Genomic DNA, 15,018 nt, shown 5'->3' on the forward strand with positions numbered 1-15,018 from the left:
TTAGTTGTCAATATAGGGAAGGAAAGAAAAAAACCCCAAATCCTTTCCCTTCCTTCTCTCATTCTCAGCTTCAAAGTCTTCTTTGGGAACAATGTTGTTCTTTATAATTCAAATTCCAGGGTACCTTGTATTGTTGCTTTTTCAGTTCAACCCGGTCAGCCAAAACTTTCTCTTCTTATCTTCCTCCTGCACATTATTTTCCAGTCAAGTTCTTCTTTGAGGTGGCCATTTCTGACCACCACTGCAACCGCCTTCGGGAAAGGGAGTAATGGCCAGCTGGGGAGGAGAGATGAGGCTCTCCTTGACCCAGCTGGCAGTCTCCCCCCTCTTCACCACCTCTATGGGATGGCTTAGCCCCAAAACCAGCCAGCTCGGGGTGCTCCAGCGGCGAGCACAGATCGAAACTGCGCACAGTCGCAGATTTTGGTCTGTCGCCGAAGAAGTTCAAACCGGATCTCTGGAGTCAACCTATTTTCCAAGGCACCTGAAGGCCAAACAAGGAATAATGGATGGAAACTGATCAAGGAGAGATTCAACCTAGAAATAAGGAGAGATATTCTGACAGTGAGAACAATCAACCAATAGAACAGCTTGCTTTCAGAAGTTGTGGGACCTTCATCACTGGAGGCTTTCAAGAAGAGATTTGCCTGTCATTTGTCAGAAATGGTGTCTGGTCTCCTGCTTTGGCAGGAGGTTGGACTAGATGACTTACAAGATTCCTTCCAATTCTGTTGATCTAAATGTAAATTTTCTGGATTAAAATTTGCTCAGGACAAGTACACCATCTGGAGACTAAAACATATCAAGAACTGTTGCAGGATTGGATATGTCTAGTCTAATCAAAAGAAGTACTAGGGGTGACATGATAGCAGTATTCCAATATTTGTGGGGCTGCCACAAAGAGGAGAACAAGCTATTCTCTGCAGCATCTGTGGGCAGGATAAGAAGCAATGGATGGAACCTAACCAAGGGGAGAAGCAAGAACTAGAACTAAAGAGAAATTTCCTGACAGTTGAAACAATTAATAAGTGAAATAGCTTGCCTTCAGAGTCGTGCTCCAATACTGGAGATTTTAAAGAACAAATTGGACAGCCAATTGTCTGAAATATTACTGTTTGAGCAGGGTTTTGGGCTAGAAGATTTCCAGGGTCCCTTCCAACTCTGTTATTTTATTATTTAGAAAAGGATAAACTCAATGATGCAAGGAAAAATGCCTCTCTAAAATAATGTCTGAGGAACAGGACTAGTAACAATAAGGATGATGTACCCAAGAAATGCATATCCATTTTGCATCGATTTGGTTTTTTTAAAAGAATCATTGTAAACTAATGAGAGACTGTTTCAAAATCTGGTAGGGATGGAGTGAAACAAAGCTGAGGTTTTGTCCAATTCTACCTAGAAGTGGTGCCAAATGCTAATAAATTACCATTAATCATTTGTTAGCTTTGCAAAGGGAAAAGAAAGAAGAAGGCTTGCTTAATTATTCCTGTGACTCAAGCAAAACACAGCCAGGATATATCAGCTGGGTCTATTTGAAAGCCCAGCTCATGAATACTAAAGTTGCAGTTCAAGTCCACAAGTAAGTTATAATTAGGCCAAGGCTAGAAAAAAGGAAAATGGAGTTTGCTACCCCTGACCCTTTCTTATTTCCTTGTCCTCAGAAACAATAAAACAATTAAGAGCCATGGTGGCACAGTGGTTAGAATGCAGTATCACAGGCTAATTCTGCCTACTGCCAGCAGTTAATTTTCACCAGATGAAGGTTGACTCAGCCTTACATCCTTCCGAGGTTGGTAAAATTGTTGGGAGCAATATGCTGTCTCTGTAAATCACTTAGAGAGGGCTGGAAAGCACTGTGAAGCAGTCTACAAGTCTAACTGCTGTTCCAGTGAGGTCTGTGCAAAACCCTGATGCAGTGGTTTGGGTTACTGATTTTGTGTTTTAGTTAAACTTGAAGTTTTGGGGGTTGAATTGGTGAAGGGATGTCATGTGCCCCATGCAGAAAAATGCTCGTGGTAGTTTTCTCCTTTCAACCTTCTTTCACTTGACGGAAGAACATTTATTTATTTCCAGTCATTTGTGTTGCCTTTGATGTTTTTTTCAAAGAGCAGCACTTCTGTGAAATTCTCCCCCCCACTCTTTATAATAATGTAAAGTTACAGTTACAAAGATTAAACCTGAAAGTCAGTTTCAAGTGATAAAGATAAAAGACTAATACAAACTAAGAAAAATAGAAAGGAAGGCAAAGCAAAAATAAAAAGAGCCCCCAAAATTATGAATAGAAAAAGGGAAAAATATATTAAGGAACAAAGAAAATACAAACAAATGACTTTCCCCTTTTTCACAAATCAAATAATTTCAACCATGTACTGCCTGCCCTACCGATACATCAAAATATCTCTTCTTCCCATATCTCATCACTTTTTCTATAAATAAATACTTAAAATATAATTAAAATCTAATCAGCAAAAAACCATTCAAATTTACTAGAAGTAGCAGCATTCATACATTAATCAACTTTATATTCCTTTACTTTTCACACAATAGCTTTTCACTTTTCTAAAAAGAGCAACAGCAACAACAAAAGATCTCTCCTTCCTATTCTCTTATTGATAAACAACACATACATTTTTCCTGATCAAATGAACCAGTGTTAGATTTCTTCCCTTTGCCTTTAACAATCTTGCTCTTTAATCTTTTTAAATAATGTCCCAGAATTGGATTTCTTTTCATTTTCTCTTTGTCTCTCCTCAGAAGATTCTTCAAGACTTTAAGAAGTCTGTTATAAATCCAAAATAAGCAATCTGTCAAGTGATTGTTCTGGTTTGTTATTTGAATATCCTTTTCCATTATTAAAACATCAGCTGATTTCATCCAATGTAACATTTTTTTCCAAATCATTCTTGAATGCTGTCATTTTAGCTTCATGTTCAAATCAGCCTCAATCTCATTCTTTTTTTTAGTAAAGCTTACTTCTCTTATATAACCTCTTTTAAAACCAGTTTTATAATAGCAGACAATCTTAATAGTATCTTCTGAGTACATTTTTTTTCAAATATCCTTGAATTAAAGTATATTCTACTGTATATTAATGGGTCTTCTCCCTTAATTATAATTGTTTACTTCTTACTGGTTTCCTTTACTTCAAAGTCCCCTTTTATCATGCCCACCCCCAGTCAACAGCGTTTTCCCATGGGAAGGTTTCTTGTACTTAATTTCAGACTCTTAATATATTCCAAACAACATTTCCCCACAGAAAAGATTCTTATAATTAATTTCAAATTCTTATACCAAATCTGTCTGGTCCTTTAATCCTTTATAGCCTTCTAAAATCAACATTCTAATCACCCTTTCACTGTTTATTCTAAGATTTTTTTTTAAAGTCCTTAAACCTATATGAAATGTCTTTTGATGACGATTAAAGGGGAATCACCTAGTGTAATAAAACTTTTGAATGTTCAAAAATCAATTAACAAGCAATTTCCAGAAGTGATTTAAAAAAGAACTATGTGAACCAATAATGTCCTTCTGAAAAGTGCCATACTGTGGCACTGGGCAAAGTTTTATTTATTTATCAAATTTCATTGGCTGCCCATCTTACCCACAGATGGCACTTTTTTGGATCCCAAAACTCTAAATTCACTGAAGTCCACTACGCTGTGGTCTCCTCATGGGAAACTGCTATTTGGAATGCTTATGGGCAATCCCAAGTCCTTTCCTTTTCAGAAGAGGGATTCCAAGCAATTGATCCATTTAGTGGTTCTTTTAGTATATAAATTGCTCATCTAGGTCCCCTATCATATGCCTTCAGAAAGCTCAGAAACCATGACAAAAGAATGGGATCCCTCTTCTGTTGCCACCCTACAAACAATTGGTATTCAGATGATGCTACTTCTGATCTGGAAGAAGCATAAATCCATCAAGACTAGTAAGCTATGCTTAGCGTGGCCCTCCATGAATCTATCAAACTCCCTTGTTAAAAATTAAAAATTGGTGGTTACCACTTTCTCTACAATTCACTTATTGCAGTATACGTCAAGTAATTTAAATTAAACTGAGCAAATTTTAGGAAGGCATACCCTGTGTGCACAAGACTAAGCATCCTTTTACTATAAGAATCGGGCATTTAAAAACCTAGCTCACTGATTTTCAGACACCATGGCAGGCTCATCTCTTCTTCCCCCAAATGGCCAACAGACACCTCCAGAAGGCCACTGTCATTGTAAAATTGCTCAAGTAATGACAAAGGGAAAATTGGCAAGGTAAGGTCAGTATCATAACCAACTTGGTAGCTTCAAGCCATTGATAAGCACTGCTGATCTTTGGCCTCATGGAGATAGATCAGATCATTTTACTCTTGATGGCATATTCCATCTGCATTCACAAGCCCCAGATATTTTTCTGGCTTTTTGAATGATAGCTAGATATCTATCCAAGCAGAAAGCCCTCCTGAACAAGTGTTCGGGGAAAACAATATTTCCTGAGATTAATCTCCACTGATGTTTTAAGCAAAAGTCTGTTGACATTTTGAACTGAATTGGTGAGTTTCTGCCTCTCTTAGTCAGATGCACTGATTTAGAAGATTTCAAAATGCAAGTTAATGCAGTCTATAATGTACAGGCAGTCCTCAACTTAGGACCACAACTGAGCCCAAAATTTCTGTGGCTAAGAAAGACAGGGATGATGGAATAATGCTGTTTCCCCTCTTCTCTCCATTCCACAACCTGATGGAATCAAAGTCCTATTTGTTACCATAGACTAGAAATGAAATATAGCTAAAACAGATTTTTAGAGAACATTTTCCTACACAGTAAATGCTTCTATCAATCTCAGCCATCCTTACAATGCAATACAGGTAGTTTATGATTTATGACCATAATTGAGACTGGAATTACAGTTGTAAATTGTGCTGGTTATTAAATGGATTATCATGTGACCAACCTGATTTTACAACATCTTTTGCCAGTCATCAAATGAGTCATTATGGCCATTAAGAGAATTTGCAATTGCTAAGTGAATTGTTAATGCAATTGGCGTTTCCTGCCAGAAATCAGAAGAAAATGATGGTTTGTGCCCAAAAACATAATACAGGCAACTTGGGACACTGCAAATAAACCATAAATTCGGGCTGGTATGCCAAGCTCCCAAAATGCAAACATTTTCTGAATTTAAGAAGAGATTGGACTGCCATTTGTCAAGTAGGGTTTCCTGCTTGGGTAGGGGTTGGACTAGATGACCTACAGTCCACAGTCCCTTTCAACTCAGTTAATCTGAATGTTTTTATGATGATTGCAACATCCCAGGGCCATTTGACTACCATTTGTGACCTTCCCAGCTGAAGACAGATTTACTTAACAAGCTCATGATTCACTTAAGGACTACAATGGTAAAATTTCATAAAATTGGATGAGACTCACTTAATAACCTCCTAGCTTAGCAATGGAAATTCTGGTTGCAGTTGTGGTCATAAGTTGAAGAGTACCTAAAGAGAATTGTATATGAGGGGTCCTTAGTGTTCTCGGAGCTTGTTTGCTTTTTTGCAACTTGCATTGATGATGTTGCCGAGTTTGGGTAATGAAATATCTGCAAGAAAACAACCAAGCTCAGAGGGCACCAAGACCCCACAGTTTTTCTCCTTCTCCTTCTCTCCAGAAACCCCTCTCCCTTCTAGCACTGATGATGCTAGCTAGTTTAGGTAATGAAACATCTGCAAGAAACAACCAAGCTCAGAAAGCATCAAGGACCTCACAGTCCTTCTCCTCCTCCTCCCCACAACTCTCTCCCTTCTAGCACGGATCATGTTACCTAGTAGTTGGATAAAGAAACATCTACAAGAAAACCACCAAACTCAAAGAGCACTAAGGACCTTTCCTTTCAACCCTGAATTAAAAGTATTATTCTTTCTTAGATTGTATATGGTTTGTTATGCTAAGGCAATTAAATATTTCTCTAAATAAAAAAGAACACACATACTCTGTGTGTGTGTGTGTGTGTGTGTGTGTGTATGTGCAGGTGTGTTTATGTGAGTGTCTGGATATTTCCTGTCCTGCTCCCCTATCCTCTGCCAATTGCTACAAATTGATTGCTGTATTACCATCATTAAGCAGAATTAACAACCACTACCACCTGAGCACACAGCAAATGAGTTGCATGTTTGCTGCATAAATTGACACCTCTGCTAGCTCCAGACACACTTATCCAACTGAATGCCTAATTCACAGGCAAATGGAAGGGACACCAATGCATTTAACTCACTGCTATGAGCTGATAGGAGTTGTTCATCATGGCAATAAGCATGTTTAGCAATACCACCAAGGAGATGACGTTGTATGTGCCAAACATGGTGGCCCCGACAAACTCTGTGAATTCATGCCTGGCTTTGACATTCGTGACGTAGAGGTTCAACAGACCAAACACCGACCAGAAGAGAGACTGAAGAGTTTCAAAGAGTCTGAAAAAAAACAAAAGATAAATAATTGTTTTAATAGATTTGATTGAGTCTAAGAGAACAGATACATCATTTATCTTTCTCATGCGCTGGTATACCCAAAAGTTTTTGGACCTACATCTTTCTATTTCCCAGCCAATATAGTTTCCTGTATGCTCTCAGCTTATCCCTGATGTAGAATCATAGGTCTGGCAAAGACCTTGGAGGTCTTCTCGTCCAACCCTCTGTCCAAGACAGCAGACCTTATTCCATCCTGCACAAATGTTTGTTCAATCTTTTCTCGAAAACTTCTGGTGACAGAATACCCACAACTCTGAGAGGCAAGTTGTTCCATTAATTAATTAATTAATCATTGTTAATTAATCATTCTCACTGTCAAGAAATTCCTCCTTGTTTCCAAGTTGGATCTCTCTTTAACTAGCTTCCACTCATTACTTCTTGTCCTAACTTCTGGTACTTTGGAGCAGCAGTCACCAATCGGTGGGCCACAGTCCACTGGTGGGCCATGAGAAAATTTTGGTGGGCCACAGAGAAATCTCACCCCCAGAGCACCCCACAAAGCAATTCATCCAGGCTGCACGGAAACACAAGGCTGTGCAGCCCACATAGCCCGTGGGAACCCTCCCCACCTACTCACTCCTTACCCAGCAAACTTGCCTGCTAAATTGCTATTTTTCCTTTTTCTGACCATCAACTGTTCTGCTGTGCCAGGAGATTTAGATTAGCTAGAAAGCAGGATATGGTTGGATTTCTTGCTTTCTAGCTAGTCTTTAGATCTTCGGCTTTGCTTTTAAGCACAGCCAAACCTCCCTTTGGACTGAAGGTTCTATTATTTAGTGAAGACTCACGGCAAGCAAATTTTATGTGACAGACTCAGGTAGCCAATGGCAGATAGATAGATCACTGAATGATTCTGTGAGCAACTCAATCTGCCTGCCTGCTTTGCCTGATTTTGGGTAAAAGTTGCTCTTTTTTAATAAAAAATTCAATATTCAAGATACATGGTGTGTTGCTATGTCTCACCTGGACAAACAAAATAATAAGTCCAAACTTCCAACTGAAACACAAATGAGCAGGCAAGTCCGGTAACTACAGGGTTAGCTTCCTTAATCCAAAAACATTCTTGGCAGTCTCACGCCAGCTGTCTGCCAAGACTGATAAGGAAGCATAAATCACAAGCCGACGCCACACACAGGAAAAATGCAGAAGCTTCTATCCCAAATTAACAAGTCGTCCCGAATGAGAATCCAGAGCTAACACACCCACTTTTATTCCCTGAGGGGCGTGTCAGTCTCTCATCTCAGTCCCTGATTTGTCCTTTCCTTCTACGTTGCATCTCACGCCTATGCCTGCGTCTTTGCTTCGCATGAAACCAACATTTCTCAGTTTGATCCTCAGCCAGAGGCTCTGCTACGCTTTCCTGATTATCTGCTGACACCTGAGGCACAACCAGGGAGGAAGGTCCTGCGGAGGAAGGCAATTCCAAATCCTCCAGCAAAGCAGGCTGAAACCTCAAGGCCAAATCCTCCTCTTCCTCATTGCTCAAGTCTGTGTCTTCTAACAGAGCAGGCTCAAACCTCCGAGTCACAACAGTGTGTTGTGAGTTAATTTTATGAGTTTGCTTGCTAACAAATTTTATGAGTTTGCTTGCAAACAAATTCTATGTGACAGATTGAGCTAGCCAATGGCACATAGATAGATCTCTGAATGAATCTGTGATTCTGTGAGCAACTCAATCCGCCTGCCTGCTTTGCCTGATTTTGGGTAAAAGTTGCTCTTTTTTTATTTAAAAAAATCAATATTTATATAAATATTTATAATATTTACATACAAGCCATGCCCAGCCAGTCACATGACCACCAAGCCACACCCACAAATTAGGCTACGCCCAGAGAACCGGTTAGTGGTCCCTGGGATTTAAAATTATGAGTTTGGTGGTCCCTGAGGTCCAAAAGGTTGGCAAACCCTGCTTTGGAGAACCTGTCAACCCCTCCTCCACATGACATCCCCTCAAGTATCAGAAGATAGCTATTATGTCATCCCTAATCTTTGTTAGGTTGATCAGCTCCCTTAGCTGTCCATCCTCCAGATCCCTTATCATCTTTGTTGTTCTTCTTTGCGCTTTTTCTAGGGCATCAGCATCTCTTTTCTATTATGGTGACTATAATTGGATGCAGTATTCCAAGTGTGGCCTCACTAGCGCAGTATGCAGTAGTAGTATCACTTCATCTGATTTTGATACTACAGGTAGTCCTTGACTTACAATAGATCATTTAGTGACTGTTCAAAGTCACAACAGCATAGAAAAAAAGAGACTTATGACAGTTTTTCACACTTACAACCATTACAGCATCCCCATGGTCACATGATAAAAATTCGGATATTTGGCAACTGACTCATATTTATGACCTTTGCGGTGCCCTGGGGTCATGTCATGCCTTTTTGCAACCTTCTGACAAGCAAAGTCAATGGGGAAGCCAGATTCACTTCACAGCCATGTAACTAACTTAATAACTGCAGTGATTCCCTTAACGACTATGGGAAGAAAAGTAATCAAATGGGGCAAAAATCACTTAACAAATGTTTCACCTGGCAACAGAAGTTTGGGGCTCGAGTGTGGTCGTAACTCTAGGACTACCTGGATCCCTCTCTTGACATAATCCATCACTGCATTGGCTTTTTTAGCAGCTGCAGCACACTGCTGGCTCATTCTGAAGCAGAAGTCCACCAGGATCTCTCTCACAGTCTTTACTATTGAACCACCCATTCTGTACCTATGCATTTGTTTTTCCTGCCTAAGTCTAGGACCTTACTTTTCTCACCATGAACTGCAGCTTAAGAGTATTATATTATGCAGTATTGCATGCTAACTCTGCCAGCAGTGCAATGCTGACTGGCTCTATCAACCTTCCATCCTTCTGAGGTCGGTGAAGTGAGGACCCAGATTGTTGGGTGCAAAATGCTGACTCTGTAAATTGCTTAGAAAGGGTTGAAAAGCACTGTAAAGCAGTATAGAAGTCTAATTGCTATTGCTAAGTGCTATCTTCCTGGCTAGGGGGTAATGCTCAACTCTTTCTGAATCTTGAATGAACAGTGTAAGATTTCTCCCTTAGCTTGACATTTGGAAAACCAGGACACAAATTCAGAGAAGCCTCTGAACAATTTCCTCATGTGAAAACACTTCTGGAAGTCTGTAGTAGAGAGTCTACATCTGTTACTCTGGCAAAGAAGCGAAACTCGTAAGAGAAGGAAGGAAAACTAATATCAAAATGCAGCTGCTTTCTAAAGATGTCTTTTGGCAGCAGAGCTATTTTCTACCTTCTAGTGTCTGCAGCAAAATCCATTCCAGATATCAATCAAAGAACATTACATGATGAGAGAATCTCTCTTCCTATTACCAGCACTGCAAAAATCGAGGAAGAGGGAGAGAGGAAAGAAAAGTGTGCATTTGAGAAGTGTGTTCTGCTATCCATATGCAAACTCTTCTAGAAATGGGAAATATATATATTTTATAAAGGAGATGCCTGTCCATGCTTCTTCCCTTTTGCGTCATCTACTGCATCATTTCTGCCCATTTACAAATACTAATTAACCAATGTCCACCAGTTGGTGCCCTCTAGTGTGCTGAGATTACAATCCCCAAGTTGTCTCAGAATGATTTGGCAGCATCCTTAATGTAATAATGAAGATATTCCTCTGGATAGTCTGCCAGTCCAAATTTATGAAAGTCAAGTACAAGTGGTCCTCAACTTATGGCCATTCATTTAATGGTTGTTTGAAATTATAATCACACTGAAGATGATGACTTGAACTTGATCCTTGCACTTACGGCTGTCATAGCATCTCCAAGGTAATGTAATCAAAATTTGGGTACTTGGCAATCCGCATTTGTAGTGCCCCAGAGTCATGGGACTGCCCAAGGAACTTCCAACGAGCCAAGTCAATGGGAGAGTCACATACACTTAATGATCCTGTGATTCATCTATTTACCATGGCAAAAAAAGATCTAGATGGACTTTAAATAATACGATGTTAAAGGAAAAAGACTTTAAACAGAAAATTGAGAGAGAATTGACTTTTTTTTTTAAAGAAAATACAAAAGAGGATACATCATTACAGAACCTCTGGGACATGATGAAGGCTTATACAAGAGGTTTGATAATGGACTATACAAGGAAAAGAAATATAAAACAGAAAAAAATCTTTAAAATATTGGAAGATGACTACAAGAAGTTGGAAGAAGAACTACAGAAATTAAACATTTAATTTAATAGGACATTAAAATTAAAATGGACATAACTAAGCATAAAATGGGGCTAATGGAAAAAGAAGAAATAGCACAAAAAATTAGAAATGCTAAGCAGAACTATTTTGAAGATGCAAATAAACCAGGCAGATGGCTAGCATATAAACTGAGAAAGGAAAGAGACTCGAGAAGAATAAATCAATTGATAAACGAACAAGGACATGTATGCTATGGAAATGCGGAGAAGAAAAAAATTATTCAAGATCACTATGGAAAACTGCACCATCAAGAGAATGTTCAGGAAGAAAGAATTCAACAATACTTACAGGAAGCAAATTTGCCCCAGATACCCAAAGATATTGAAACAATGTTAGAAATTAATATAACAATGATGGAATTAACAGAAGCTTTAAAAAAGCAAAACATTGGGAAAGCACCAGGTCCGGATGGTTTGCCAGTGGAATTTTATAAGACATTCCAGGAAACATTGAATCCTCATTCATTAGAAATTATGAATGAAGTTATGACAAAGGAGAGAATACCCAAAACATGGTCAGAAGCATATAGCACACTTGTACCGAAGAAGGACACAGACCTACGGCAAGTTAAAAATTACAGACCTATATCACTATTAAATTCAGATTATAAATTTTTTGCTTCAATTCTGGCAGAAAGAGTGAAAACCATCTTATTCATCCTGATCAAAATGGATTTCTGCCGAAGAGACAAATTAAAGATAATATGAGAATAATTTTAGATACACTGGAATACTATGAGGCACATTCTGAAAAACAAATGGCTCTGTTTATAGATGCACCAAAAGCCTTTGATAATGTGAATTGGCGTTTTATGCTGTTACAATTGGATCAAATGGGCTTTGGTAAAAAATTTACTCAAGCTGTCAAAATGATATATCATAAACAAACTGCAAAGGTTATGATAAATGGAGAGTTAACAGACTTTATAGATATAAGAAAAGGGAGCAGACAAGGCTGTCCACTATTGCCTCTGTTGTTTGTGTTAACACTGGAAGTGCTGAATAGGAACATCAGAGAAGAAAAAGAAATAAAAGGAATGAAAATTAAAAAAGAAGAGTATAAATTACAAGTTTTTGCAGATGACCTGGTATTTATATTAGAGGATCCATTGGAGTCTGTACCTAAACTGATAGAAAAGATAGAAGAGTATGGGAAAGTAGCAGGTTTGAAAATAAATAAAGATAAAACAAAGATTTTAGCAAAGAACATGTTCGTAAGATGAAGGAAAGAATTGGAGGAAGTTTTGGGGATCCAGGTCACAAACAAGGTTAAGTATTTAGGGATACATATAACACCAAGATGTAGCATACTTAAGGAGGACAATTACCTCAAACTTAAACAACAGATTGAGACAGATTTGATAAAATGGGAAAATTTACAATTATCATTGATTGGGAGAATAACTACAATTAAGATGAATGTATTGCCCAGAATCTTATACTTATTCCAGACAATTCCAATCAGATTAGGGAAAGAATTTTTTGAAGATTTAAACAAAATTGTGCTAAAATACATTTGGCAGGGGAAGAAAGCGAGAATAAAACTTAAATTGTTACAAGATGCAAGAATAAGAGGAGGATTTGCTTTGCCCAATTGGAAATGATACTACCAAGCGACAAGTCTGATGTGGGTAAAGGAGCGGATAACATTAAGGAATACTAGACTTTTGAATTTAGAAGGACATGACTTGCTGTTAGGGTGGCATGCCTTCCTCTGGTATAAGGGAACTAAAACGCAGGGGTATTTTAGAAGACATTATATTCGAGAAGCATTGTTTCCAAACTGGGAGAAGATAAAAAAGCAATATTATTTAAAAATTCCACTATGGTTATCTATTATTGAAGCTTTTTCCTGTCCAATAATATATAAAAAGGAACAAACAGTTAGATATGGTGAAATATTGAACAAAAAGGCTGAACTTAAATCTATGCAAGCGTTGGATGAACAAGGTGTAAAAATGAATTGGTTTTTATATTTGCAAATACAATCTAGATTTGATAAAGATGTTAAAACAGAAGGTATCTATGATAAGTTGATTGATTTAGATAAAATTTTGACAGGTACTGATGAAAAAGTAATAACAAAAACTTATGGACACTTGCTAGAGTTTAAATTAGAGGAAGAATAAGTAAAAGAAACAATGATTGCATGGGGGAAAATTTTTGGATATGGGATTGATTTAGATAAATGGCAAAAATTGTGGTCTCAAAATTATAAACTGACAATGTCAACTGCATATAAAGAAAATTTGTATAAGATGTTTTACAGGTGGCACTTACCCCAACGAGAATTGCGAGGATGTTCAAGAATAAATCAGATAAATGTTGGAAATGTCATCAGATACCTGGTTCATCTTACCACATGTGAGGGCATGCTTGGATGCAAAAAGATATTGGACTATAATCCACACATGGTTAGAAAAAATGATAAAACAACACATAGACTTTAAACCTGAGATATTTTTATTGGGAATTATACCGGAAATATATTGTAAAGAATTGAAATATTTGATTGTAAATGTTTTAACAGTGGCTAGAATTGTATTTGCTAAGAATTGGAAAAATGAAAAAATACCTATGCAGAAGGAAATTATTAAGAAAATCATGGACTGTGCCGAAATGAGTAAATTGACATTTGAAATTAGAGAACAAGAGGATAAACAATTTTATATGATATGGGATTTATTTTATCAATGGTTAGATAAAAAGACATAGTAAAGAAATAGATTAGTAAGCCTTACAATAAAAGTTAATAGACTGATAAAGAATACAATATAAAATATATAACCATTGGATGAATGTATAAGATTAAATCATAATGAAAATTAGAATATCTCGTATAAAATGTGCGAAAAATAGTCAAATGAATGTTTAATAATTGATATTATATAAGCACAAGCTAGACTGATAAGGTGAGAATTATATATAGCTTGTGAGTAATGGTAAAAAAAGGATAGCACAAAAGATCGTAACCAGCTGACACACTGTATGTATATAATTGAAAGAGGGCTTTATGTTTTTATGTTTTGTTCGTATGTTTGTTTTAAAAAATAAAAACTTTGGGGAAAAAAAAAGTCCAAAAATAAAACCACCACTAAGTGATGTCTTTGGAGATTCTGTCATTCAGGTCATAGTTGTCCCAAAGGTGGTGTCAGCTTCCAAGAAGTTTTCCTAACATCTTTTGCTTCTTGATTCTTGCCAGCTGCCATGGAAATGTGGAGAGGCGTAATTTGGTGTTGAGAGCGGGAAGGGTGCTGGAGGGCAAAGATGTGTGAACTGAAAAGGATGGACACTTTCCTGCTTTCCGCAACTGCATACACTTATCTTTTCTAGGCCAAGGTCAACCGTCTTAGCATATCAGCTGTGTGAGACACTACCTGAAGATGTACCCCACATGACATTATACAGACCTCAGATTGGATGTCCAGTTTGAACTCAGGTTGCAGTATGGGGAAGGCAACCCCATTGCAGTGAAGAGGAGCCCTCCAGAGCCCAACAAGCAAGTAACAGCCGCCTATCAATGGCGGTTCAGAAGTCTGGACTGCCACCTATGTAAAGAAGCGAGTGAGTGACAGTTTGTGGGATCATTTGTGAAGAGTGTGGCAGAGAAATTTAGCGGCGGAGAGGATGATTGGAAGGCTATAGACTTTTATAAGGCTGTTACAAGTGTCTGTCCGGAGCCCTAAAAGGAAGTGGCCAAAAAGCGGATGCGAGGCAAGTGAAAGTGAAGGGGCTTGGCAGACAGAAGAAAGATAGAGGACAATAACGAGTAAAAAGGGAAGTTTATGAGGTCGGGAGATATACCACACCGATAATAATAGAAGGGAATCTAGCGGCTGGAAGGTGACTGGAAGGTGTGGAGGATTTGGACTATTTCATTTGATTTTTATGCTGAAAGACTTTATTAAAGTGGAGACGGGAAGAAGATCAGAGCTGACAGAACAGAGACAGTGTGGCACCACAGGCGATACTTAGAAACCCTGAAGTCATTGTAACAATATAACTGATATAAACCACTTAACTGCCCTTCAGGGAGCATACTGAGGAGGTGGTTCCATCTGAAGAAAATCAGGAAAATTGAACTTAGGAATGTTAAGGTGAAAAGTAAAAGTGGAAGCTTCCGAATGTGTGGAGATACCGTGTAATTACAGTCACTACTCAGCATTTTTTACCTCCCCACTTCTGGTGCGTTTGGAGTGAAAGCTCTTAAACTTAGAGACGGAAAGCTAAAAACTTACTTCAAAATTCCTTTTTCCCCTTCTTTACTCCCTTTTTCCTGTATACATT

General features: G+C 38.1%; 1 protein-coding gene across 2 annotated transcripts in view; it reads right to left on the minus strand.

The window, feature by feature from the left end:
• The window catches only part of TRPC5 (transient receptor potential cation channel subfamily C member 5), a 271,919-nt gene that overhangs the window by 38,030 nt on the left and 218,871 nt on the right, over positions 1-15,018 (minus strand). For both annotated transcript variants that reach the window (XM_087940859.1, XM_026703135.2), the window contains one exon: positions 6,256-6,451. In XM_087940859.1, coding sequence (XP_087796985.1) covers positions 6,256-6,451 — 196 coding nt within the window. The remainder of the gene's footprint in view (positions 1-6,255; positions 6,452-15,018) is intronic.

Source organism: Pseudonaja textilis, chromosome 12, assembly GCF_049901715.1.
Source record: "Pseudonaja textilis isolate UNSWEBS1 chromosome 12, rPseTex1.2, whole genome shotgun sequence".
NCBI lineage: Eukaryota > Metazoa > Chordata > Lepidosauria > Squamata > Elapidae > Pseudonaja > Pseudonaja textilis.